The sequence below is a fragment of the Elephas maximus genome, chromosome 6, assembly GCF_024166365.1.
Source record: "Elephas maximus indicus isolate mEleMax1 chromosome 6, mEleMax1 primary haplotype, whole genome shotgun sequence".
In the NCBI taxonomy this organism is placed as follows: Eukaryota; Metazoa; Chordata; class Mammalia; order Proboscidea; family Elephantidae; genus Elephas; species Elephas maximus.
The window spans coordinates 71,080,057-71,105,746 of NC_064824.1; the positions used below are offsets into that span (position 1 = coordinate 71,080,057).

The 25,690-nt window shown below is 41.2% G+C and overlaps 1 protein-coding gene across 16 annotated transcripts in view; it reads left to right on the plus strand.

The window, feature by feature from the left end:
* Positions 1 to 25,690, plus strand: part of RAPGEF4 (Rap guanine nucleotide exchange factor 4) — a 348,490-nt gene that overhangs the window by 239,182 nt on the left and 83,618 nt on the right. For 15 of the 16 annotated variants that reach the window (XR_007517849.1, XM_049887456.1, XM_049887457.1 and 12 more), the window contains 4 exons: positions 6,961 to 7,014; positions 7,325 to 7,431; positions 13,413 to 13,534; positions 15,162 to 15,345. Coding sequence is in view for 15 of the 16 variants with exons in the window: in XM_049887456.1 (XP_049743413.1) it covers positions 6,961 to 7,014; positions 7,325 to 7,431; positions 13,413 to 13,534; positions 15,162 to 15,345 (467 nt within the window). In the remaining variant the exon portion in view is untranslated. The remainder of the gene's footprint in view (positions 1 to 6,960; positions 7,015 to 7,324; positions 7,432 to 13,412; positions 13,535 to 15,161; positions 15,346 to 25,690) is intronic. The other variant, XM_049887444.1, reaches the window with a different exon arrangement.

Sequence of the window (25,690 nt, forward strand, 5' to 3'; positions counted from 1 at the left end):
TTGCTTATAGGTCCAGTTGTGAGGATTTTTTTTGTTGTTGTTGTACCTTAGATGAAGGTTTGCAAAACAAACTAGCTTCTCATTAAACAGTTAGTACACATACTGTTTTATGACATTGGTTAACAACCCCACGGCATGCCATCACTCTCCCTTCTTGATTTGGATTCCCTATTATCAGCTTTCCTGTCCCCTCCTGCCTTCTAGTCCTTGCCCCTGGGCTGGTGTGCACCTTTAGTCTTGTTTTGTTTCATGGGCCTGTCGAATCTTTGGCTAAAACTTGAACCTCAGGAGTGACTTCATTACTGAGCTAAAAGGGTGTGTGGGGGCCATACTCTCGGGGTTTCTCCAGTCTCTGTCAGGCCACTTAGTCTAGTCTTTTTTTTTGTGAGTTATAATTTTTTTTTTTTACTTTTTATTGTGCTTTATGTGAAAGTTTCAAAATCAAGTCAGTCTTTCACACAAAAGCTTATATACACCTTGCTATATACTCCCAGTTGCTCTCCCCCTAATGAGACAGCCCACTCCCTCCCTCCACTTTCTCTTTTCATGTCCATTCCGCTAGAATTTTATTCTGCATTTTTCTCCAGCTCTGTCCGGGACCCTCTACTGTTATCCCTGTCAGAGCAATCAGTGGTGGTAGCCGGGTACCATCTAGTTGTACTGGACTCATTCTGGTGGAAGCTGTGGGATTTTTGTTTTCTTTATGTTGAGGTGTAATCCATACTGAAGGCTGTAGTCTTTGATCTTCATCAGTAAGTGCTTCAAGCCCTCTTCACTGTCAGCAAGAAAGTTTGTGTCATCTGCATATCACAGGCTGTTAATGAGTTTACCACCAATCTTGGTGCCATAGTCTTTTTCATACAGTCAGAGTTCTCGGATTATTTGCTCAGCGTAGAGATTGAATAAGTATGGTGAAAGGATGCAACCCTGACACACACCTTTCCTGATTTAAAAAAAAAAAAAAATCAAACCACGCAGTATCCCCTTGTTCTGTTTGAACAACTGCCTCTGGTTCTATGTACAGGTTCTTCATGAGCATGAGTAAGTGTTCTGGAATTCCCATTCTTCGCAGTGTTATTCATAATTTGCTATGATCTACACAGTCGAATGCCTTTGCATAGTCAATAAAACACAGGTAAACGTCTTTCTGGTATTCTCTGCTGCCAAGATCCATCTGACATCAGCAATGTTATCCCTGATTCCACATTCTCTTCTGAATCTGGCTTGAATTTCTACTAGTTCCCTGTCAATGTACTGCTGCATCCATTTTTTCATTATCTTCAGCAAAATTTTACTTGCTTGTGCAACTGCTCTGACACGGATCACAATAAAGGGTTCCATACGGAGAGGGAGAAAAATGTAGAACAAAATTCAAATTCACAAAAAAAGACGATACTTACTGGTCTGACAGAAACTGGAGGGACCCCCAAGACTATGACCCCCAACACCCTGCTAACTCAGAACCGAAGGCACTCCTGAAGTCCACCTTTCAGCCAATTATTAGACAGGCCTATAAAACAAACAATAACTCACCTGAGGAACATGCTTCTTAGTTCAATCAAGCATAGGAGGCATAATGGGCAACACCTGCTCAAAAGCAACGACCATAAGGGACGAAGAGATAGGAAACCTGGACAAATGGACATGGGGACCTGGGATGTAAAGAGAAACAGGGGGAGTGCTGACACACTGCGGGGATTGCAACCAATGTGAACAATTTGCGTATAAATTTTTGAATGAAAAACCAATTTTCCCTGTAAACTTTCACCTAAAACACAATTTTAGAAAAAGTAAGACACTGATGCACAGAAAAAAAAATTGTTTTTACTTGTGTATGATATTAATGATATTGTTTGATAATTTCTGCGTTGTCTTGGATCACTTTTCTTTGGAATGGGCACAAATATGGATCTCTTCCAGTTGGTTAGCCAGGTACCTGTCGTCCAAATGTCTTGGCATAAATGAGCGAGAACTTCCAGTGCTGCATCTGTTTGTTGAAACATCTCAATTGGTATTCCGTTAGTTCCTGGAGCCTTGTTTTTCACCATTCCCTTCAGTGCAGCTTAGACTTCTTCCTTCAGTTCTTGATCCTATGTTACCTCCTGAAACAGTTGAACATTGACCAAATTCTTCTTGGTACAATGACTCTGTGTATCCCTTCCAGCTTCTTTTGATTCTTCCTGTGTCATTCAATATTTTACCCATAGAATCCTTTAATAGTGCAGCTTGAGACTTGAATTTTTTCTTCAATTCTTTCAGCTTGAAAAATGCTGAGAGCATTCTTCCCTTTCAGTTTTCTAACTCTAGATCTTTGCACATTTCATTACAATATTTTACTTTGTCATCTCAAGCCGCTCTTTGAAATCTTCTGTTTAGCTCTTTTACTTTATCATTTCTTCCCTTTGCTTTAGTTACTCTACATTTAAGAGCAACTTTCAGAGTCTCTTCTGACATCCATTTCAGTCTTTTGTTTCTTTCCTGTTTTTAATGAGCCTTTGCTTTTTTCATGTATGATGACCTTGATGTCGTCCTATGACTTGTCTGGTCTTCAGTCATTAGTGTTCAATGGGTTAAATCTATTCTTGAGATGGTCTCTAAATTCATGTGAGATATACTTCTCCATGCTTGGCAAAGTAGAGAGTCAGTGAAAAAGAGGAAGACTCTCAATGAGATGGTTTGACACAGTAGCTGCAGCATTGGGCTCAAGCAAAGCAATGATTATGAGGATAACAGAACTGGGCAATGTTGTACACATTTCTCTTGTACATAGGGTCCCTATGAGTCAGAACTGACTCGATGGCATCTAATGACAATAGCAACATACTCAAGGTCGTATTTTGGTTCTCATGGACTTGTTTTAATTTACTTCATCTTCAACTTGCACTTGCATATGAGCAATTGATGGACTGTTCTGCATTTGGCCCCTGACCTCATTCTGACTGATATTGAGCTTTTCCCTTGACTCTTCTCACAGATGTAGTCAATTTGATTCCTGTGTTTTCCATCTGGTGAGGTTCACATATATAGTTGGCATTTATGTTGTTAAAAAAAAAAAAGGTATTTGCAATGAAGAAATGGTCTTGCAAAACTCTGTCATGCTATTTCCGGCATTGTTTCTATCAAGGAGGCTGTATTTTCCAACTACTGACCCTTCTTCTTTGTTTCCAGCTTTCACGTTCCAATCACCAATAATTATGAATACATCTTGATTGCATGTTTGATCAATTTCAGACTACAAAAGTTGTAGTCTGTTCTCATCTTTCTGTATTAGTGGTTGGTGGGTAAATTTGAAAAATAGCTATATTAACTGGTCTTCTTTGTAGGGCATATGGATATTACCCTCTCATTGACCACACTGTACTTCAGGATAGATCTTGAAATGTTCTTTTTGACGATGAATGCAACGCCATTCCTCTTCAAGTTGTCATTCCTGGCATAGTAGACCACTTGATTGTCTGATTCAAAATGGCCAATATCAGTCCATTTCAGCTCACTAATGCATAGGATATTGATGTTAATGTATTCTATTTCATTTTTGACAGCTTCCAAATTTTCCTAGATTCATACTTTATACATTCCATGTTCTGATTATTATTTTCAGAATAATAAAATTATTATTTTATTATGTTATGGCTTCTGTTTGTGAAAAGTAGGGCTTTTAGTATAAAGCATAATAATCTCTGTATTAGTTTTCTATAACTATTGTCATAGAAACATTGTAACAAATTATCACAAATTTAATGGCTTAAAACAACAAAAATTTATTATAATTATGTAGTTCAGAAGTGCCAAATGGGTCTCGCTGGGCGAAAATCAAGGATTTAGCAGGCCCGCATTCCTTCTGGAGACTTGAGAATTCATTTCCTTCCCTTTTCCGGCTTCTAGAATCTTGTGGTCCGTTCCTTCTTCAAAGCCAGCAACATTGGGCCGAGTCTTTCTTTCTGTTTCTGACTCTTCTGCCTCCCTCTGCATCATTTAAGGACCCTTTATGATTACATTTGCCACCCCCCCCAGATAATCCAGGATAATCTCCCTATCCTTAATCACATCTACAAAATCCCCTTTGCAACTTAACGTAACATATACTGTATTTTCAAAAATAGCACGCCCATGTACATAATGCACATGTGCATAGAATGCACAGAAATGATGAAGTTATGTTAAAAATTTCTGGCATAGCGCACCATGCATGTACCACACGTCTCATGACATTTCCAGAAGTGAACTTCGGCCTCACTCACCCTGATTCAAAAGTCCAAAATGTTATTTTTATGATATTTGTGTAATAAAGGTATAAGCCGTGATCAAGAAGTCATGGATTGAGTTTGGTAGTATCCCAGTAATTGGAAAATAAACAATTGAAACAGCATTTATTTCTGTTAATTTAAGTCGATAATTAGATCTCTATCACTTTTGTGTTATCGGTGGAAACCTTGAACCTACTGAAGCCTGTCCCTAAATCACATGCTATCAATTGGAAGCATAAAGAAAGCAAACTAAGCCTGCACTGGCATAAATGGCATCTAGTAGCTATCAGTAGGAATCTCAATTCAGTCTGCATTGACATAATTATCACGGTCGTCTTCCAACTCTGGCTTTTAATTGGAGGAGTAAACAAAGCAAAACTGATGCACGATCGCTCTTGACTCAACAGTTGAATGAGAAAACCTTATCAGATCATCCTAAGTGAAACCATTAGGCAATGGTAACTGAAAACACGAACCCCTTGCCATGCAGTCAATTCCGACTCATAGTGGCCCTATAGGACAGAGTAGAACTGCCCTGTAGGGTTTCCAAGGAGCTCCTGGTGGATTGGAACTGCCCACCTTTTGGTAAGCAGACATAGCTCTTAACCACTATGCCACCAGAGTTTCCATAGCTATATTAGGTCTGCGTATTTCATAGTCTAATTATGTCTTATTAGCACCAGTGTCTTTGATCAATGATCATCAGTCACCTTAGTCATATGCTTACGAGCACATAAAAAGACCCTTGCTTCTTGTACACCTCACCTTTGAATTTTGCAATCTCTTTACTAGATTTTTTTTTTTTTTTACTAGAACCAGCCAGTTATTGATTATATTGTGCACATTTTTTCAGTTTATAAATCTAAGTCTTAGAACCATTTAGGATCATGGCAGGAATTAAACGTAAGTCCTACACCGCAGACTTCAAACTGAAAGACCTTGAGAGGGCAGACGAAACAAGCAAAAGAGCGGAAACGAGGGAGTTCGAGGTTGGAGAGTTGTCCAGTCGTGAATGAAGAAGGGAGAAAGAGGAGCTGGAGAAAATGAATTTGCGAAAACGCGCCCACTGTGGGCCCAAAGCAAAAAGGCCTGAGTTGGAGAATGACTTGAAAAGGTGGATTATTTCTGAAAGGGAACAAAGTCAAGCTATCTCTACTGTCCCAATTCAGATCAAAGCAAAGCTTCTGGCAAATGAGAGGGGAATCCCGGATTTCAAGGCAGATTTTCCCTGGATTTCTAAATTCATGAAAAGGGATGCCCTTTCCGTGAGAATGAGAACCACTGATGATGATAATGATTGAAAAAACTAAAATGACCTATTTTAAGATGAAAACACAGTTTCTTCTGATGACTTGTTAATTTCAAAGATATTATCACAAATTATGTTTCAGTGTAAGATTTATGAAAGCAATAAAACATAAACATCTTTTTGTAGTTTTAGGCCTAGGATCATTTCTTACTTACTCATGTCTAGCTCTTCGTGCATTCATACTCTTTGGTTTCAATACGGCATTCCATTTGTAACATGAGCCAGTTCAGTTTGCCGCTGGTTGCTCTTGGTTTAGGAAAATACCTACCTTAAATGAAGTTTCCATGAGATCAGTTTTATCCTGGTAGCATTAAATCTTTGGACAGAAAAAAAAAATGAAATTGAAGTCAGCAACATGTAAAAAAATATTGATATAGCACACTTCTGAAAATAATCGTAGGGGATTGTGCAGTTTGCAAAAACATATGGTGTGCTCATTATTTACTTGAAAATGCAGTATTCATGGATTCTAGGGATTAGAATGTGCACGTCTTTGGGGGCTGTTATTCTGCCTATCACAGTCTCCTAAGAAACCTACCATCTTCTCTTACCTTCTGGACATGGCATAAACAGTGTTGTATTGGTTGTACCACCACCTATGACAGAATATTTCTTTGTCCTCCATTTGGAAATGCCATTACCAGATATTTTAGAGAAAAAGAGCTAAGGGGTTTCGGTAGGACCTGGGCCCTCAATTTAATAGCTGTGTGGCAAGTAACTTCTCTGGTATTCAACTCCTAATCTGGAGACTGTGTACAATGATGTGAGCTTTACATAGATCTGACAGTTACCCCCCAACCCCCCAGTATTCTGAAAACTGTGTATATAAACTACTACAGTGTAAATGAAGAGAAGGTATACTTGCTGCCCGAGCACATATTAGGAACTTATTTACTTAGAATCACCAAGAAGCATCCTTTAAACATTAAAAATTTCTTTCTAAGAATACAAATTCTGGAAAAAAAGCTTAACTATGAGAGAGCAAACGAAATAGCTCATTGCCCACCTAAATCAATTCTTTATCTCTATCCCCTGGGACAGGTCATTTTAATCTCCGTTCATGCTTATCTTGATTTGATTTTTTCTGCCTGATGTTTGTTATATTTTGAGTGGATATTTATTCCCTTCACATAAGCCTACAAACATCTAATCATTTCTATCAGTTTGGTTTTTTTCTTTTTTCATTTTATGATAATTTATATTTAAATTTTGGCAAATCGAATGGTCTAATTTTGCCCTTTGAATGCCCATGCATTCAAGTTCTTTAAGCAGATTTTACCTCTTTTTTTAAAATTCTATTTTGAGTTTTATAAAAATGGATGTTTCTTATTATTCCCCAGCCCATAATTTTCTTTAATGAATTTTTTGTTTAATTTTCTTTTGCTTTAACATTTTATTTTTCAGACACCTCTCATTGAACCTCACGTTCCTCTTCGTCCTGCTAACACCATTACCAAGGTAATGGGACGTAGGTGGGTTGACGAGTCATCAGAGCTAGCTTCTTAAGTAACTGCTGGAGGTGGTCCATGTGTCAGGGCATCACATCAGGAAGCCTCTGACACATGTTCTGGAGACAATAAAAATTCAGTGTGTCTCACTTCTCAGCATAAAACCATGTCATGTCACATGAGGGAATTATATCAATGTATGAGTTATGTTTTTCAGAGCCAAAGTCAGATTGAGAGGTGATTTAAGGATTCGTCTGGTTTGTTTTCGTTTGTTAACTCTCCTTTGTTCTCCTCCCCTCCTTCCACCTAATTAAATCCAGGTCCCTTCAGAGAAGATCCTCAGGGCTGGAAAAATTTTACGAAATGTCATCCTCTCTCGAGCACCTCACATGATTAGAGACAGAAAGTACCACCTGAAGACATATAGGTATGTGTGCTAATTGTGAAGACTGTGGCCCACTCAGATTCTTGGTTAGGGAAATGGGAACCACCTATGGCACAGCACCTTCTACAGTTCCTTCAGGTTCTGGAAGGTCTGAGCTTGTCTTGGATTCCTGTTGACTACAGGTGCTTAATTATCCATATTAGTCCCCGCAGTTACTCCTAATTTGCCTGGACATTGGTTTAATTGTGATGAACAAAGAGAAGAAAATTAAAGTTTTGTATTTCTGTTTGCTAGTATCTTTTAGAAAAACTACAGATTTAGATCAGATTCAGCTGACATTTACTGAGTTCTTATTATGCTTGAGGAGCCCTGGTGGCACAGTGGTTAAGAGCTCGCCTGCTAACCAAAAGGTCAGCAGTTGGAACCCACCAGCTGCTCCTTGGAAACCCTATGGGGCAGTTCTACTCTGTCCTGTGTGGTCATTATGAGTCGGAATCCACTCCACGGCAATGGTTTTGTGTTTTTTTTTTTTTTTTTTTTCGGTATTATGCTTGAAGCCTGTACCAGACCATGTTTGTAAGTTTTCTCATTTCATCCTCACCACAACCCTGGTAGGTAGTTGTATGGCCATTTTCCAGATGACAAAACTGAGATTCAGAGAGCTTAAATACTTTTTCTTGCCCAAGTCACAAGTCTAGTGAGTGGCAGAGCCAAGATTTAAACCAAGATTGGTTGATTCCCAAATTCAGTGATCTTTTCATTCAATCACTCATTCACTCCATAAATTTATTCAGTATTTGCCGTGTGTCAGGCAGTACTGTGTTCCAAGCCTTAAGGATACAACAGTGAACAAAATACGCAGAGTTCTTTATGAAGGACTTTCTAACGTAGGGTTGTACATAGTAATATAGCACGTATACAGTAAGACACAGAGCTCTGTATCTATATCTGTTTCGTACACACCTATATCATTCCTGTTGCCACTGAGCTGACTCTGACTCATAGTGACCCCCTGTGTGTCAGAGTAGAACTGTCCTCCATAGGGTTTTCCATGGCTGATATTTTCTGGAAGTCACCAGGCCTTTTGTCTGAGTCACTTCTGGGTGGACTTGAAGTTCCGACCTTTTGGTTAGCAGCCAAGTACATTAACAATTTGTACCACCCACTCAGGGACTCATCACGTAGAACAAGGATTTATCGTTAAGAAATGACGAAGACAAAGACAGGAGCTGTGTGGCTGGTTGAACCTTCTGGGATGGCTCAACCTTGGTGGGGTCCACTAAGGATACAATCCTAATTCTAAACTTTTGTTTTATCAATTCGGCAAGTTTCTAGGAACTGGAATGGCCAGCCTATGGCACGAAACCCTTCCTTCCCACTTCCTGCGCCAGTGATTCAGACGCAGTCCTCTTTAAGCAGTCAGGCCCACTCTCCCTTTTAGCCTAGACGTGACTTCAAAGCCCATTAGACTTGAGTCAAAACCTACTTTCCATCACTGTACTGGTAGTTGATTCACATGAAAAAAAAGCTTAAGTCACAGTGAAAAGACAGAATACAAATGTCACATTTACCATGAAGGAGACCTGTAAAATGGCACCTGGTTTGCCCGGTAGCAAACCTTCCTAATTGTCAGAATATATGTGCCTCAAATTCCAGACTCTTTCCCAAGGACACAGTCCTGAGGACTGCAAAGTCTTCCTCTTTAGATCCCTTTACCTGCACTCCATGCAGACCAATGCCGTTGTGCTTGCATTTGTCGTGAATAAGTTACGAGAACAAAATTGACAGTTGATTTTTTACATTTTGATTGGTCCCTTCTTGATAGAATGTAGGAAGTGAGATGGGATTTGCGAAGCACCTTAGTTTTATCAGTCGCACCTTCCTAAGCCATCTCTTAGGGGTAGATTTTCCATCTAGCCCTTTTTATGTTGACATTTACTGGATTCTATTTAGGATGATTACATTTTGAAGTCTTGTCCTTCATCCCTGAAAGTTGATTCGTTTTGGAGCCTATCATCCCTACACACTGTTATAATATTAAGGATATCAGAGGTTTAAAAAGAAAAAAATCATGTGTCAGATGTCCCCAGAGAGAGTTTACCCACTTGAACCCATTACAGGAGTCTCAAAATCGCATATGGCTAAAGGACCTTCTTCTTTTCAAAAAAAAATTTTTTCCCTTAATTTAAGATGTGATTATGCTTTCCCAAGTGTTGACTTACATTAGGGAAAAAATATGTCATGTTTAGTGACAAATAATGGAAACTAGAAGTCAGAAACCATAATCTGACCATAGCTCTATAGCGCTACAATTTAAAACCCCTGAAATATAAGTGTTATGTCTATTCCACACCCTATGACACAAATTAATGATCTGTTGGTAATGACCTGTGGACTCAACTGGAAGCCAGAAGCTGTGACTTCTTTTTTCTGTGCTACAGTCTGAGTTTCTTGTCCCAGATCTTGTAATTCCCAGTTCCCTCCTCTCTTCTTCCTACTCCTCACCTTGTTATATCATTGCTACAGTATTAGCAGGTGGCGGTCTCCCCAGGTGCAGGTCACTCCAATGATCACTATACTAGAGGTCTGCCATCTGTTCCAAAGTGGCTAGGGACCATTAGTGGAGAGGAAACCAGTGATTCCATTCACTACAGGTGGCACAACTATATGTATTATTCTATATTCTGACTGCAAGACTCTTACTTCCTGTATAGAGACCCAGATGCTCTGGGATCATCTTGATACCATCTGCTCTTTTTAGTAAAGGCAATTATTGAATTAAAAGTCAAATGAAATTGACTTTTCATACTTTTGCAAGACTCTTCCCGTTAATGAGATCTGAAATTAGAAGAGGAATATTTTGACAGGTCATATGTTTGGTTCAGAATGAAGAGTAATTAGGTGTCTCTTTGTGCACTGAAGCAGATATAGATCATAATAAGAGCAGTCCTGGGAATCTAAGGCCTTCCCAATATGTCCTCCCTGAGAAATATTGTGGGGTAAATCCAATTTAGCAAATCCCAGGAGCTCTGATAGTGGCGCAGTGGTTAAGAAAGAGCTCAGCTGCTAACCAAAATGTTGGCAGTAGAAATCCACCAACTGCTCCCTGGAAACCCTATGGGGCAGTTCTACCCTGTCCTATAAGGTCACCATGAGTTTTTAATAGAGAGCCTGGGTGGCGCAAGTGGTCTGCAGTCAGCCACTAACCTAAAGGGTGGCAGTTCAAACCCACCCAGCAACTCAATGGAAGAAAAGCCTGGTGAACTTCTCCCATAAAGATTACAGCCAGGAAAACACTATGGAACCATTCTACTCTGTAACACATGGAATTGCCATGAGTCGGGCGCCAACTCGACAGCCTCTAACAACGACAGTATGTTAGAACTAGAAAAGGCCTTAAAGGTCACCTTTTCCTCCTCCTTTATTTTACAGATGAGGAAACTGAGAGCCAGCAGTTGAGGCAGCATGCCCAAAACCACACAACTAATAGGTGGCAGTAGGTGCTGTATGTCAAGTCTCCTGGCAGTTCAAGACTCTTCTCACTGGTTACTTTTCAGTTACACCTGTATCTTTCTCCCCCAGGACCTCTTTATAGAAAGCTGGAATCTCAAGCCAGACTTCAAAAGTCGCACAGCACCAGAAGCCTCTGCCAGTTTAAACTAGAGAGATGCCCCCTGGGAGCAGCCCATGCCCCAGAGATGGGGCCGTCCTTAGCATGGAAACAGAGGCAAGCAGTGAGTCAGTCTCAGCTGCAGGCCACCAGCTGCTCTGTAATGCTCTGCCTTGCTGCATTGCCCCTTGGGATTCGTCCCTAGGACTCCAAGACTCATTTCCTCCGAGTCGTCATGCCACAAACACCTGCCCTTCTTTCTCACCCCACAAAAAGTTCCAGTATTTCCTAATGTGTGTGTGTGTATGTGATTATATATTTCCTAACTAATACATATAAGGAGCCCTGGTGGTGCAACAGTTAAGCACTCAGCTCAGGGGTGGATTAAAGTATGTGAGGGCCCCAAGCACCGATAACCTTGTGCTGCCCCTCCTCTGTTTACTCATGCTTTCCAACGGGATATGTAAGTGATATATATATTTATATATATACACATGTATATGTGTGTGTGTGCACTCATGTGTGTCTTAGCTATCCACGATGTAACTTCTTTTTAAATGCAACTATAATATTAGCGATTGAGGGCAAAAGTGGCCTATGCCATTGTAACGGAATGAGATAAACTGGATTATAAAATTTTAAGTGGATGCAGGGTTCTACGGTTTTTATGTGCCGCATTTTCTACAAAAAGACTATTCTGCCTATTCTACATCAAAGAAAATGAATCAGTGAACTTAGTTGTTTCAACAACAATCAATGTAAAATTCTATTGATCTGCCGCAGCAAAAAATAGATTTTTACCAATTTTGCTTTAAACGGTTCATACTTCAATTTTGGTGCTTGTTTTGTAATAGTTGCTATGATTATAAATGAACAAATGAAAAGATGTCATAAAAAAAGCTAGTGATCAGAAAACAAATATTACAACAAATTACTGTATTTTTTTTAGATAGATCTTTCATCTCTAAAATGCTGTAATTAAAAGCACTTCTTTCTATAATGGTTTCAAAACAATTAAGCTGCCAAACTATATCTACTTCCATACGTAGTGAGGATAATGAATCAAGTCTTTCTTGAATCACTATTGTGCACTTGCTTTTCCTTGTGTCCTCTGTGCTTGGCATCTATGGGTCTTTGCTTTGGACAACTGGTGCCCCTGTCTTGCTGGTGCCCTAAGCACATGCTTACCTCGCTTACCCTGGCTGTGCTGCTAACTGAAAGAAAGATTGCCTGTTCGAACCCACCCAGAAGCTCCATAGACCTGGCAATCTGCTTTCATCAAGATTACAGCCCAGGAAACCTTTTGGGGTAGTTCTGCTCTGTCACATGGGCTCGTTGTTAGTCAAAATCAACTTGATGGCAACTAACAACAGCAACATATATGTATGTATACAGCTTGCTCGTCCTTGCCAATTTACCACAGAGGGCATCTGAGAGATTAAAGTGTGAATCTACAGAAAGCCAGAAAGCATTTGGAGCTCGTCAGATGACATGCTCTGTAGAAGTGGTAATGCTCATTACACAGAACTTTTTTCAAAGTGATTTGCATTGCTAATTGCTTGTTTCTCCCAACACCCCTCCGAGGAAGATCAGTAGTATTACTTGAAAATATAAACTGCTATATAATTTTGTACTTATACAGCACCTTTCATAGAGCACCTCTGAGTGCCTCACGAACATTAACTCATTCGTCTCGAGGCCCAGGTGGAGGAAGTCAGTAGTTTGCTTGTCTTCATTTCACATTGAGATTTTCTGAGACTGGCCCAAGATGAGAGGGTTTCTGGCCCTGCAATTAGCTTGTCAGATAATACTTCCCTTCTAGCAGCCCTTTGATCTCCCCAGTGTGGGAACTTGCAATGCTCTTTTATTTAGCCAGCCTTGCTTAAAAGATTCTCTCATGAGCCAGATGGTTTTCTTGGTTTTTATAAGCATTTGATGGGGCAGTGGTGGTTCTATGGTAGAATTCTTGCCTTCTGTGCAGGAGGCCTGGGTTCAATTCCTATCCAAAGCACCTTATGCACAGCCGCCACCCGCCTGTCAGTGGAGGCTCCTGTCTTACCATGATGTGAACAGACTTCAACAGAACTTCCAGACTAAGACGGACTAGGGAAAAAGGCCTGTCACTCTACTTCCAAAAAGTCAGCCAATGAAAACCCTGTGGTTCACAGTGGTCTAATCTGTATGTAACCAACCATGAAGATGGCAGAGGCGCTGGGCAGCTCTCATGGGGTTGCTATGAGTTGGGGGTGGCAGGCAACTCTCTGGCAGCTAATAACAACATAAGAGTGTCAGAGCCTGAGGCTACTCTGCGTGTGGTGCTTTGTTTACAGCGAGACTAAGCTGTTGGGAGGTTCTATTGACAGCCATCTGCAAGGGTGTGATTTCCCATCCTCTCTGTCCCCCCTTTCCTTAGACAATGCTGTGTGGGAACTGAATTGGTGGACTGGATGATGCAGCAGACTCAGTGTGTTCACTCCCGGACCCAAGCTGTTGGCATGTGGCAAGTCCTGTTAGAAGACGGTGTTCTCAACCATGGTAAGATGAGCCACTGTCCCTGGAAAACCTTCAAGAAATGCTAAGTGTGTTTCCCTGGGTAAGTTCCTGCCCAAATGGGCAGCAAAGAATTATGATCTCTTTAGGGATCTGCAGAGCTAGCATCTTCATTTAGCAATACAAATGCAGCAAGTTGGTGCTATTGATTGCTGTGTTCCACCATTGTACCTTCCTAACTCAGGAGAATGTATGAAAGGAAAATGAAATTGCAACCGGAGTGCATCAGTTCCAATTATGTTTATTAGTTTGCATTCACGGTTCATTGATAGTGTGATTAGACTCTGAGCATCATAGCAATCCCCATGTAGGGCAGAATGAAGAGCAATGAAACGTGTGGCTGGGCTGATGGCATGAAAGTCAGTAATGAATTCAGAAGCTGCCTTTTAACAGTGGCCTCATCTGGAAGAGCCAATTTGTGTACTCACAGGATGACCACATTTAAAATCAGGAATGCAGTCTGCAATTGCAGCCCATGATAGCTGCAGGGCCTTTAATTGAGCAGAGTAGCTATTCGGGACTGGCAGTAACTGTGGCCGAACTGCTCATGCCGGTTGTTTAAAGACCTTTTTTTCCAAACTGACAAGATATTAAAATCATCCGTTTAATCCACCAACACCTGGGACCCTAAGGCCGCTTTTGGCTGGTGTTTCTCATACTTTGATGTGCACACAAATCACTCCTGGCTGTTGTTAAAATGCAGAACTCTGAGCCAGCTGGCCTGGGATGGGCCCCCGAGATTCTGCCTTTCCAACAAGCTTCCAGATGATGCTGATGCTGCTATCCCGGGAGCCACACTTGGACAAAACAGCAAGGGCCCGCCACTTCTCTGTAGTTTTTCATGCTCCATCCTGAAATGGGGCTAAAGGCTTTAAGATGTATGGATGAGGGATTCTGAACTGGGTTCGTGGTCTTTGTCCTACCAAGCTCTAGATCTTGCTGGGACAAGAGAGAAAAACTTTTCTTTTTCTCTCTCTCTCTGTTTCTTACTTGCTTGCTTGCTTTTTTTATCAGAACTGGAAAATTTCCTTAAGATTCTTCCAGCAGGGTGTGACCTAGAAGCTTGGTCTAGCCAGCTTTGTTAAAACAATTTTATTCTAACTTTTCTCTAAAAAGTCCAGGCAGAAATGTTTTAAGCAGTACCTATAGAAAGAAAAGCATGAATTTGGATCTTGCCAAAGCCAATGCTTAGTTTTAAAGTCCGTACTTCCAAAAACCATTTTGGAGCATGATCCGGCAGTTGGTTTTTTCCTGTTGTGGCCATATGTCCCACATACTAGAAAATGTCACCACGGTGATTCTTGCTAGTCAAAGTGCTCGTCTGGGGAAAGTTGGCAGGTCCCCATGAGGGAGGCCTACAGAGGCCCAGGAGCAGGGTGTGTCAGAGAGCTGGGTGTGCATGACGGCACCAGGAGGACATGGCTTCCAGCTGCTCAGCCTGGGCAGGCGGAGAGGCAAGGGTGGGTGACGAGCCTCACGCCTTGCTGCCATTTGGCTGTCTTGCCTGACACCGTCCGTTTGCTCTGGTAAACGGGGTCCCTTGTGCCGGCAGCAGCCTGTGGCTGTAAGACAGAGGTGCAACGGCCAACACTGGCCTCCATGTTTCCCTTAGTGGACCAGGAGCACCATTTCCAAGACAAATATTTATTTTATCGATTCCTGGATGACGAGCACGAGGATGCCCCTTTGCCTACTGAGGAGGAGAAGAAGGAGTGTGATGAGGAACTCCAGGACACCATGCTGCTGCTGTCGCAGATGGGCCCCGACGCCCACATGAGGATGATCCTCCGCAAACCGTGAGTAAGAGCCAGTCACTCACCCCTGCAGCTTGTCGGACCAGCAGGTGCGCAGGCACACCTGGGCGGAGGGAAGCAAGGCTGGTTTCAAAGTGCTGGCCTTCCCATGGGGTCAAAGGAGAAACACTGAAGTCATTGACACAGTGGTGTTTGCCTCTTTTTTATTCTATTTTTGAGCCAGAGAACTCCATTTCCCTTTTGCATGAGTTATAGCTATCAAGATTTTCAGGGCTTGGCTCAGAGTATCGAAACTGAATCTTCATATGAAATGACCTTTGGTCAATGGCGAACAGAAATTGCTGTGTTTCTGTGACAAACTGTGGCCGCCCCTTTCTTCCTCATGCAATAAGACAGGGTTCATTAGAACTGTAGTCTTCCTGCCTGTGCTTTTGTTCATTTGTGCATTCATTCACTTGCTTGTTCATTCATTCATTCAGCACATCCTTTTCACCCTATTCTGAGGCTTCTGCTCTTCAGCTTAAAGACGTGTTCTTACAACAGCACCAGTACAGTACTCCAGTAACCTTTTCAAGGCTTCCATTCAGTCATCCGGGCGGCCTCTCCTTCCATCCCACGCTGAAACCCATCTTACCTTCAGCAGCCGCCCTCCAGCTGAAGTTGACGACTCTGACGTGTTTAATCAGATGAATTCAAAAAGAATGTGCAGGCAGTGTCCGGGTTACGAATGAGATCCGTACCTGTGTCTTTAAGTCGAATTCGTAGGTACGTCAGAAGGTGCAGACGGCTCTTATTTAGCCTTACATGAACTTCAGTGCAAGAAAAGGCTCGAAGCCTTTTCAATGATTTAAAAGCTGCACGTGCAGCAAGTGAAAGCGATTGTGCTGAAGAATCTGTTGTGAGTAGGTGTTAGTTCAGTCATGTCAGAGTGAGGGCAAATTTACATAACATTAAAGTCAAGTATGAGGTGTGAGCTGTCCATAAGTTAGATGTTCGTAACCTGGGGACTGCCCGCACCGAGCCCGTGTTATATGCAGAGCACTCTGCTAATTTCTAATTGCTGTGATGCCTACAAAGAAGCACAGGACACGGTCCCAACCCCAACAAGGGATGTCTTGGCACAGGAGTCCAAAACCACACAGGCTTATGTTATTTGGCTGGAAATGAAATCGCTCTCCACCCGGCAACCAGTGCCTGCCAGCTTCATCCGGGGGCTCTGAGTCACTAACTTGTCTACCCTCTGTGATCAGTGGGTCTCAACAAAAGTGTTAAACTTCACATTTCTTGTGTGTCCACTGGTTAATTTCTGAGAGTCATGTATCCAAAAGATCAACTTCCCCAGTGTCTGCCCCTCAGCCTAATACACAATAGCCTCTCTGACTGTACCCTATTTCCTTTCCCCAGGATTCTTTCCGTTTTACTAGCCCTCACTCAGTGCTGCAAAGGCTTTTCAACATATTTCATTTTTGTCACACCATGTTCCCTTTGTCCACACTTTCACTTGGCTCTTAATGTACACCCAGGCTTTTCCTCATCCCAATTGGTACCATCATCTTTCATGGTTTTTAGCTCTTTTAGCTTCAGAACACTTCAAAAAAAAAAAAAAATTGACAGAAAAATCCAAAATATCAAACAGAAAAGCCGGGACTTCTATGACTAAAGCAGGAGTGGAGTCCAAGGAACCTGCCTAGATAATTTAGCCTCCTGTCCTGAAAAGGGAGCCCTGGTGGCACAGTGGTTAAGAGCTATGGCTGCTAACCAAAAGATTGGCAGTTCAAATCTACCCGCCGCTCCCTGGAAACCCTATGGGGCAGTTCTACTGTGTCCTATAGGGTCGCTCTGAGTCAGAATCAACTTGATGCCCATGGGATTTTTTGGTCCTGAAAAGGAGCCTTGGTGGCTCAGTGATTAAGCACTTGGCTGCTGCTCGAAAGATCAGTGGCTAGAGCCCACCAGCCACTCCTCTGGAGAAAGATGTGGCAATCTGCTTCTGTAAAGATTTATAGCCTTGGAAAACCTATGGGGCGACTCTACTCTGTCCTATAGGATCACTATGAGTCGAAATCAACTCAGTGGAAACAGGTTTGGTTATTTTATATTTACTTTTTGGTTTTTTGTCCTGACGAATCATAGGTGTGGGGCTGAAGGGACACAGAAGAATTGTAGGGCTTGGGGAACTCAGTTTAAACAACAGCATTCTAGACCACACTTTCTTTCCTGTACCTCTGCTTCACCTTCCTCATTTCCACACCTCTGTATCCCATTGTCCATCCTTTGTAAGTCATTGTTTCCGGGGTCCATCCCCTACTTGCCAACCTCCTTGATGCTGCCTTTGTTCAAGCCAACATGACGCAGTGGTCCTGAGTCAAGAGTAGGACAGCCCCCTCAGGGGCATTTGGAAGTTGTGGGGTGTTTTGGTTGTCACAGCACAGGAGGGGGCACACTGCTGACATTCACTGGGCAGGGGCTAGAACCAACAGATGCTAAACATTCTGCAGTGCCTAAAAACCCCAGAAAAGAAAGAGCTGTCCTGAAAACAATGCCCCTGTTGAGAAACATCATGTAAACTGTGAGTTTCTTAAGATCAATATCGCACTTTACTTCTCTCATTCATTTATTCCTTAACCATATTTATTGAGCACCTACTTTGTTCAAGATACTATGTTAGGAGCTAAGGCTGCAGCATTGAACAAGGTGAGTGTTCCTCCTTCCTGGCGCTTCCTGGCACTCACAAAGGAGACAGACCTTCCAGTATTATTGATGCAAGCGACAGTCTACTCACAGCTTTGATGCGTGCTACAAAGTAAAATGTAGCGTGTGTCAATGGAATATGACGTGAGAATGGGTGCTAACTTGGTGTGGGAGTTAACAAAGGCCATAGCCTTAGCACTGAGCCTTATGTCGAGTGTTGCTGTTTTTGGTTGCCATAGAGTCAATTCCAATTCATGGCAACCCTGTGTGGGTCAGAGTAGAACTGTGCTCCATATGGTTTTCAATGGCTGATATATCTATTTTTAATTGTGCTTTAGTTGAAAGTTTACAGAGCAGGTTAGTTTCTCATTAAACAATGAATACACACATTTTGTGACATTCATTGCCAACCTCATGACATGTCAACACTCTCCCCTTCTCCACCTTGGGTTCCCCATTTCCATTTATCCCTGTCCCTTCCTGCTCTCTTATCCTTGCCCCTGGACTGGTGTGCTCGTTTAATCTCGTATATATGGTCAAACTATGTGTGTTATTGTTTGTTTTATAGGCTTGTCTAATCTTTGGCTGAAGGGTGAACCTTAGGAGTGACTTCAGTAGAGAATTAAAAGGGTGTCTGGGGCCATACTCTCGGAGTTTCTCTAGTCTCTGTCAGACCAGTAAGTCTGGTCTGCTTTTTTTGTGAGTTTGAATTTTGTTCTACATTTTTCTCCAGCTCTGCCCGGGACCCTCTGTTGTAACCCCTGTCAGAGCAGTCAGTGATGGTAGCTGGGCACCATCTAGTTGTGCTGGACTCAGTCTGATAGAGGCTGTGGTAGTTGTGGTTCATTAGTCCTTTGTACTAATCTTTCTCTTGTGTCTTTGGTTTTCCTCATTCCCCCTTGCTCAAGGCGGAGTGGGACCAGTAGATGTATCTTAGATGGCCACTCACAAGACCCCAGAAGCTACTCACCAAAATAGGACATAGAACTTTTTCTTTATAAACTGTGTTATGTCAGTGGCTGTTATTTTGGAAGTAGATTGTCAGGACTTCCTCCCAAGACACCTCTGGGCAAGTAGGCCCACAATAAACTTTGCTGAGTAAGTGAGTAAATGAGTATACAGTCCCAGCTAATGTTCATTACCTCAATTCTTAGTTGCTTTAAGAGAAGCAGAAATGCCACCCAATTCACAAATATTTTTGAGCATCTACCAAAAGCATTTTTAAAAAAGTAATAAAATTATTTTTGCCTTTGGGGAGTTTATAGTCCAATGGGAGAGACATTCCCAATTTAGATTCAGATGCAGCAAACGTTTATTGAGTGCCTGCTGTGTGCTAGGCACCACGCTAGGTACTTCATGTTAATTGATGCAGCCTTCACTGGAGATTTGAGAGCTGGGTTTCATGAGTTACCCTTAGACATGAGAGCCTGTGCCTCCTTTTTCTTCCATACAGCATTGACTTGAGTGGCCCTTGACAGCCCAAAAGTTCTTCAGAGAAGTTACATGCTAAAACTTGGACTCTTTCAGTCTATCGCCGCCAATAAAATAAATACAGGCTGCATGAGTATTCCAAGATAACCTTATCTTGGGTGCCCCTGGGATTTTCCTATCTTCCCAAGTTTTATCAAACTTGGTAGACATTGGAATTGAGCTGGCTGTTCTAGTTTTGACTCAGAACTTTAAGGTTTTCTTTCTGTTGGAATGATAGCACTAAGAGATGGGAAAACAAAAAGTAAGAAATCTAATTTTAGACTTTCAAACTCTACACACCCATGAACACACACACACCTCTTTTTTTTTTTTTGATCCCCTAATAATCTTCAAGACCTCTGGCGGAGCAGTGGTTAAGAGCTCGGCTTCTAACCAAAAGGTCAACAGTTAGAATCCACCAGCCACTCCTTGGAAACCCTATGGGACAGTTCTACTCTGTCCTGTAGGGTCGCTATGAGTCAGAATTGACTCAACAGCAATGGCTTTTTTTTCTTTTAATAATCTTTGGGGCTTCTGACTGTATTATATTTATGTAAAAAGAAAACAAGTTTAGTTCATCAAGAATTTCCAATATCACTGCTCTCTTTGAAGAGACCCAGCTGAGCACCTTGCCCATAGAAATAAGGGCATGTTCAAAGGTCCTAGAAATGTCGACTTTTTATTACCCAAACTGCCAAGGCATAGAGAAAACGTGGAGGCCTGAGATGCATTGGCTCCATATCGACCTGGGCAGGACTCCTCCATTTCTTAACCCAGCACAGCTGCATTTTATAATAGTCACCACTGCCAGAGAGGTTGCAGAACTCTGATAATTACTGGGAAAGAAATAACACAATATTCTTTGATGAGAAGATTACTTTGAGAATTTGATTGTATAATGAAGATGTTGCTTTGAAAGGTACTTCCTATTGTTCTGAATCTGAGACTCTCTAGCAAAAAAAAAAAAAGTGTCACTTGTTTTGACAGGCTACTTAGAAAAATTCTCTGTTTATTACATTAACTGCGGCATTTTAACTGTCAAACTATGAAAGAATGTTCTGTAGTTTAAAAAACAGAATAGAGCTTCGGGGGAAATTTTTTGGCACACTCTTGTTGCTATTGGTATTGAAAAAAAAAAACATACATTCTGAATGTGAAATTAGCTTTTTATATGGTGGCAGACAGAGTGACTCACAATGCCCGTCCTGGTTTCGCAGGTGCAGACCTGGATGGCATTTGGGGGCAAGTGGTATAGAATAGTGACAGTTTGACAGTGCTGTTGTCGCAGCTCTGAGACAGGGCCATCAAGCTTAAATTGAGCTCTCGGAGCTTATTGTTTTGATTTTCCTTTGTTTATAAGTCTAAAAATAAAAGGTTACCCTACGGCAAATAGATATAATAGAGACTGTTACCAGTAGAATGTGCATTTTGGCTATCTTTGAGCAAGTACTTTGGTTGGGGGTGGGGGAGGCGTGGCAAAAAAGATGTGGAGTGACCAGGTAAGCAGACTGTTATGTAAACTTGAGCTGGATAAAAAGAGGCTTCAAGAAGACAAAGAAGGCTCTTGCCATATAAGCCTTCCAACCCCCTCTTTGAAGTAAAGGAAGACATAATGCCTTACTGTTTAGAATGGTTTATGAGGGACCAGCCCAAAGTTGGGCAGGAAATGAAGTAGGTGGTACTTCCCAAATCTACTTTGAGGTCTTTAATTCTGAAATTCCCTAAAAGCCTAGAAGCTTTTGAGAAAACAAGAGATATGTCAGCTGGGCCTGAGCAGAGGAAAAAAAAAAAACATGCAAATAATTCAAGAAAATTGTTGGCAGATCCAGGAGTCTTCCAAATGGGTTGGAGACTAAGAAACTTAATTTATTTCATGTAATATTTATATTACATGAAAATATTAATATTTTCTGACATACTGTATGGAGCATAAGTTTGAATGGAAACAATTCAAGATGGATCAAATAACATGAGAAAATACCGATGTGGTCGGGGTAGGGATTTAGTTGGCTCTCTAATCTGAGAGTGTCCATGCAGAGGCAGAGTGAAGACACCCCTCGATACTGGTCCAGGAGCCCTGGATATTGTAAACCATTAAGTGCTTAACTATTAACCAAAAGGTTGGCAGTTCAAACTCATCCAGAGACCCCTCAGAAGAAATGCCTGGTAATCTGTTTCCAAAAGGTGGGAGCTGCGAAAACCCTATGGAATGCAGTTCTATTCTTACACACATGGGGTCACCATGAGTCAGAGTCAATTCCACAGCAACTGGTTTGTTTTTGGTGCTGGTCCACACACCTGCTCTAGATGGCACTTGAGGAGCTATGTAATTTTTCTTAATGAGAAGAACCAGTTTTAATCCAGTCTTTATTTGTCCGAGTTGTTTTTGAAGGTGTGAAATTTGAAATCCTGATAACTATAAGGGAATCGCATTTTAGCAAGCCTGAAATCAGTTGACTTGGGGCTTTGTTTTTTGTTGGGATATGCCCGAAATCATTCAAAGTTAAAAAGTCCATTCTTGGATGCAAATCAGAAGAGTAGCATGACCAAAAGAACGTTATCTTTATTAAATAAGAAATTCACTGTGAACCCTTTCCTTCACTGCATGACAAACTTTGTCTTTGTTTTTACTAGAAACATTGCTATGCCCTAAGTGAATGCTTGTAGAATTACCGGAATAAATGATTGCAATAAACGGGTCATTTCTTGGGTTTGAATTTGCCTCACCCCTGTAAAGGCAATTTTGCCATTTATCCCTCATGTTTACACAACTAAGAAACCAACCATTGGATTGCTGTCATTAGGACGCAGATTTGGGAGGGTGGATGGAGGTACTTGTCTATTTACGGTTCAGGTTCATGATAAGATTACTCAAGTTCATAACGATTTTTTATTGTTAAAGTCAATCTATTATAGAAAACTTGGAAGTCACTGAAAAAATTAAAGAAGAATTAAAAAGAAAAAAACCTGCAATCACATCTCCCAGACATATTTACAATTAACATTTTGGTGTCTATTCCTCTGGTAATTTTTCAACTTCTACCTTCTTATGTTATCATGACATTTCCCCTTAACCTTAACTGTTCTTTAAAGATAGAATTTTTAATAGTTGCATAATATCTGTCCTCCGAATGTTCCTCAGTGCACTCACTTCATGATTGTTGTATATTTGGGTTGATTCTCAAGCCCTTTCTTCTTAAGGCAGCAAAAATAATATTGCAGTGTTCTCCCAGAACATACAAAGAGCTCCTCCTGCCTGGCCAGGAAGAAGGGGACAAAAACATGTCAGGAAGTTTCCAGAAGGGAACAATAAGCCATTTCACACTGTGGGAGTGCCCAGGCCAGGAGAGTTAGCACATACACCTGGAGAGTTAGGCCGAGGTCAGATTGAAGGGGGTCTGCTATGCTCTGTTATGTACCTTGAATATTATTCTGTTGCCATTTGGGGCACTGTTGAAGCACTTTGAAGGGAAGTGTGGTATAGTCAGATCCACAGTAGACAGGTTTCTCTGATATCTGTGGAGAATGGATTGGAGGAAGCCAAGACTAAAGACAGAAAACCAGATATTGAGTTTTATGAGATTAAAATTAATTATATTTTCATAATTTAATAGCAGCATTAGGTTACATGCATTTGACCTAAGAATCTGCTAAATGAAATGAAAATAATACTGAGCACAAGAGCCCTGGATTCTAGTCTTATTTTACCAATTTACCAGTGTGTCACCCAACATCTCCAGGCTACAAATTTTTTAAGCTATAAAGTGAGCTTAATAATCCTCGCTTACGCTTACCCTCTCCCTGTTTCCCAAGGGTTTGTAAATGGAATAACAGATACAATTGTATTTAATCGCAGCAACATTTATTGAGCACACCTGTGCTTGGCACTGTCCTGAACACTTCACATGCATCACCTAAGTCAGTTCTTGCAACAGAACTACAAGATAGTTACTAATGGTATCCCTGTTTTATGGATTAGGAGACACACTTAGGCTAAGTCACTTCCCTGTGGTTAACCAGTAAGGGTGGACTCAGCGTTTGACCCAAGTCTGTCTGATTCCAGAGCCTGTGTTCTTTACAGTGCCCTCCCACCTGCCCTGGTTCAAAAAGGATCCAAAATGGCCCCATGGCTTTATGCCTTGAACTTAGGTAAGGGCATATGCCATGGAAATCTGATTTTTAATTAATATTAATAAAATAATCTCAATCAATTATTACCATATAGATCAGAACACAGTGCAGGTTTACTATCTACCATAGAACAAATGTCTTCTAGTGTGGAAGATACTCAGATGTGCCACTAATATGTAGTGAGTTATGATGATGATCAAGATTATTCTTTCCATGGCTACTTTAAGCTGTTACCTAGGAGTCTGAATTGAAGTTATGTGCTTCTAGAGCTTGTAATTCTTTCATTTTTTTTAAAGCTTATATCCTGAACTCTGCTATGTTTTTTTTCTTTAAATTTTATTTATTTTGTTGTTGTTGTTGAGAATATACATAGCAAAACATAAACCAATTCAACAGTTTCTACACGCGCAATGTAGTAACACTGATTACATTCTTTGAGTTGTGCAATCATTCTCACCCTCCTTTTCTGAGTTGTTCCACACTCATTAACATAAACTCACTATTCCCTAAGGTTCCAGTCCAACCTTTCAAGTTACTGTTGTCAGTTTGATCCCATATACAACTTAAAAGAGTGTAATGCCCAATGCCCAAGGCAGACCTTTTTTACTAGTTAAGCTAAACTACAGTTGGATTTTAAGAAGACTTCAGGGTTCAAGATTCGAAGATTATCTCAGGGCTATAGTTTCAGGGGTTCATCCAGCCTCCATGGCTCCAAAAAGTCTAGAGTCCATGAAAATTTTAAATTCTGCTCTGCATTTTATCCCTTTTGATCAGGATTCTTCTATGGAATCTTCGATCAAAATGTTCAGTAATGGTAGCCAAGCACCGTCCAGTTCTTCTGGTCTCATGGCAAAGGAGGCAGTTGTTCGTGGAGGCAATTAACCATGAATTCCATATTCTTCTCCTGTTCCTGACTATCCTTCCTCTGTTGCTCTAGGCGAATAGAGACCGACTGTTGTGCCTTGGCTGGCCACTTGCTAGCTTTTAAGACCCTGGGCACTACACAATGAACTCGGAGGCAGAACAGAAGCACTAGACACGTTATTAGGCCAATTAACTGGGATGTCCCATGACACCATGACCATAAACCTCCAAACCAAGGAACCGAATCCCTTGAGGTGTTTGATTGTACATAAGCAGACTCAAAGCTACTTTTTTTTATTGTTGTTGTTGCTGTAAATATCTCTATCACACGAATTTTGCCATTTCAACTTTTTACTGATGTACAACTTACTGACAGAAATTACAATAATTAGCTGTGCAACCCTACCCTTAATCAATGTGATTTTTCTATCACCGTTAAACACCCTCCTCCCTTTTCCCCTTCCCTCCTGCCCTGGTAACCGCTAGTAAACTTTAGTGTCTATACATTTGCCTTTTCTTGTCTTCTTATTTAAATGATGTCATACAGTATTTGTCCTTTTGTGACTGGCTTATTTTGCTCAGCATAATGTCTTCAAGCTCCATCCATACTGTAGCACATATCAAGACTTCGTTTCCCCTACTGGCTGAGTAGTATCCCATTGTGTGTATATACCACATTTTGTTTATCCATTCATCCATCGATGGGCATTTAGGTTGTTTCCACCTTTTGGCCATCGTGAATAGTGCTGCAGTGAACATTGATGTATAAGTCACTTTTTCAGGCTCTGCTTTCTTTTGCCTATGTACCTAGGAATGAAATTGCTGGGTAGCTCTATTTTCAGTTTTTTGAGGAACCGCCACACTGTTTTCCACAGTGGCGGTACCATTTGATATTCCCACCAGCAATGGATAGGGTTCCAATTTCCCCACATCCTTGCTAACATTTATTATTATTTAACTTAGCCATCCTAGTAGGAGTGTAATGGTATCTCAGTGTGGTTTTGATTTGCATCTCTCTGATGGCTAATGATGCTGAGCATCTTTTCATGTGTTTGGTGGCCGTTCGAATGCCCTTTTTGGTGAAATGTCTGTTCAAGTCCTTTGCCCATTTTATGATTGAGTTATTTGTCATTTCGATGTTAAGTTGTTGAAGTTTATATATATATAGAGAGAGAGAGAGGTTATTAGATTCTTGTCAGATATATGTTTTCTGAAGATATTCTCCCAGTTG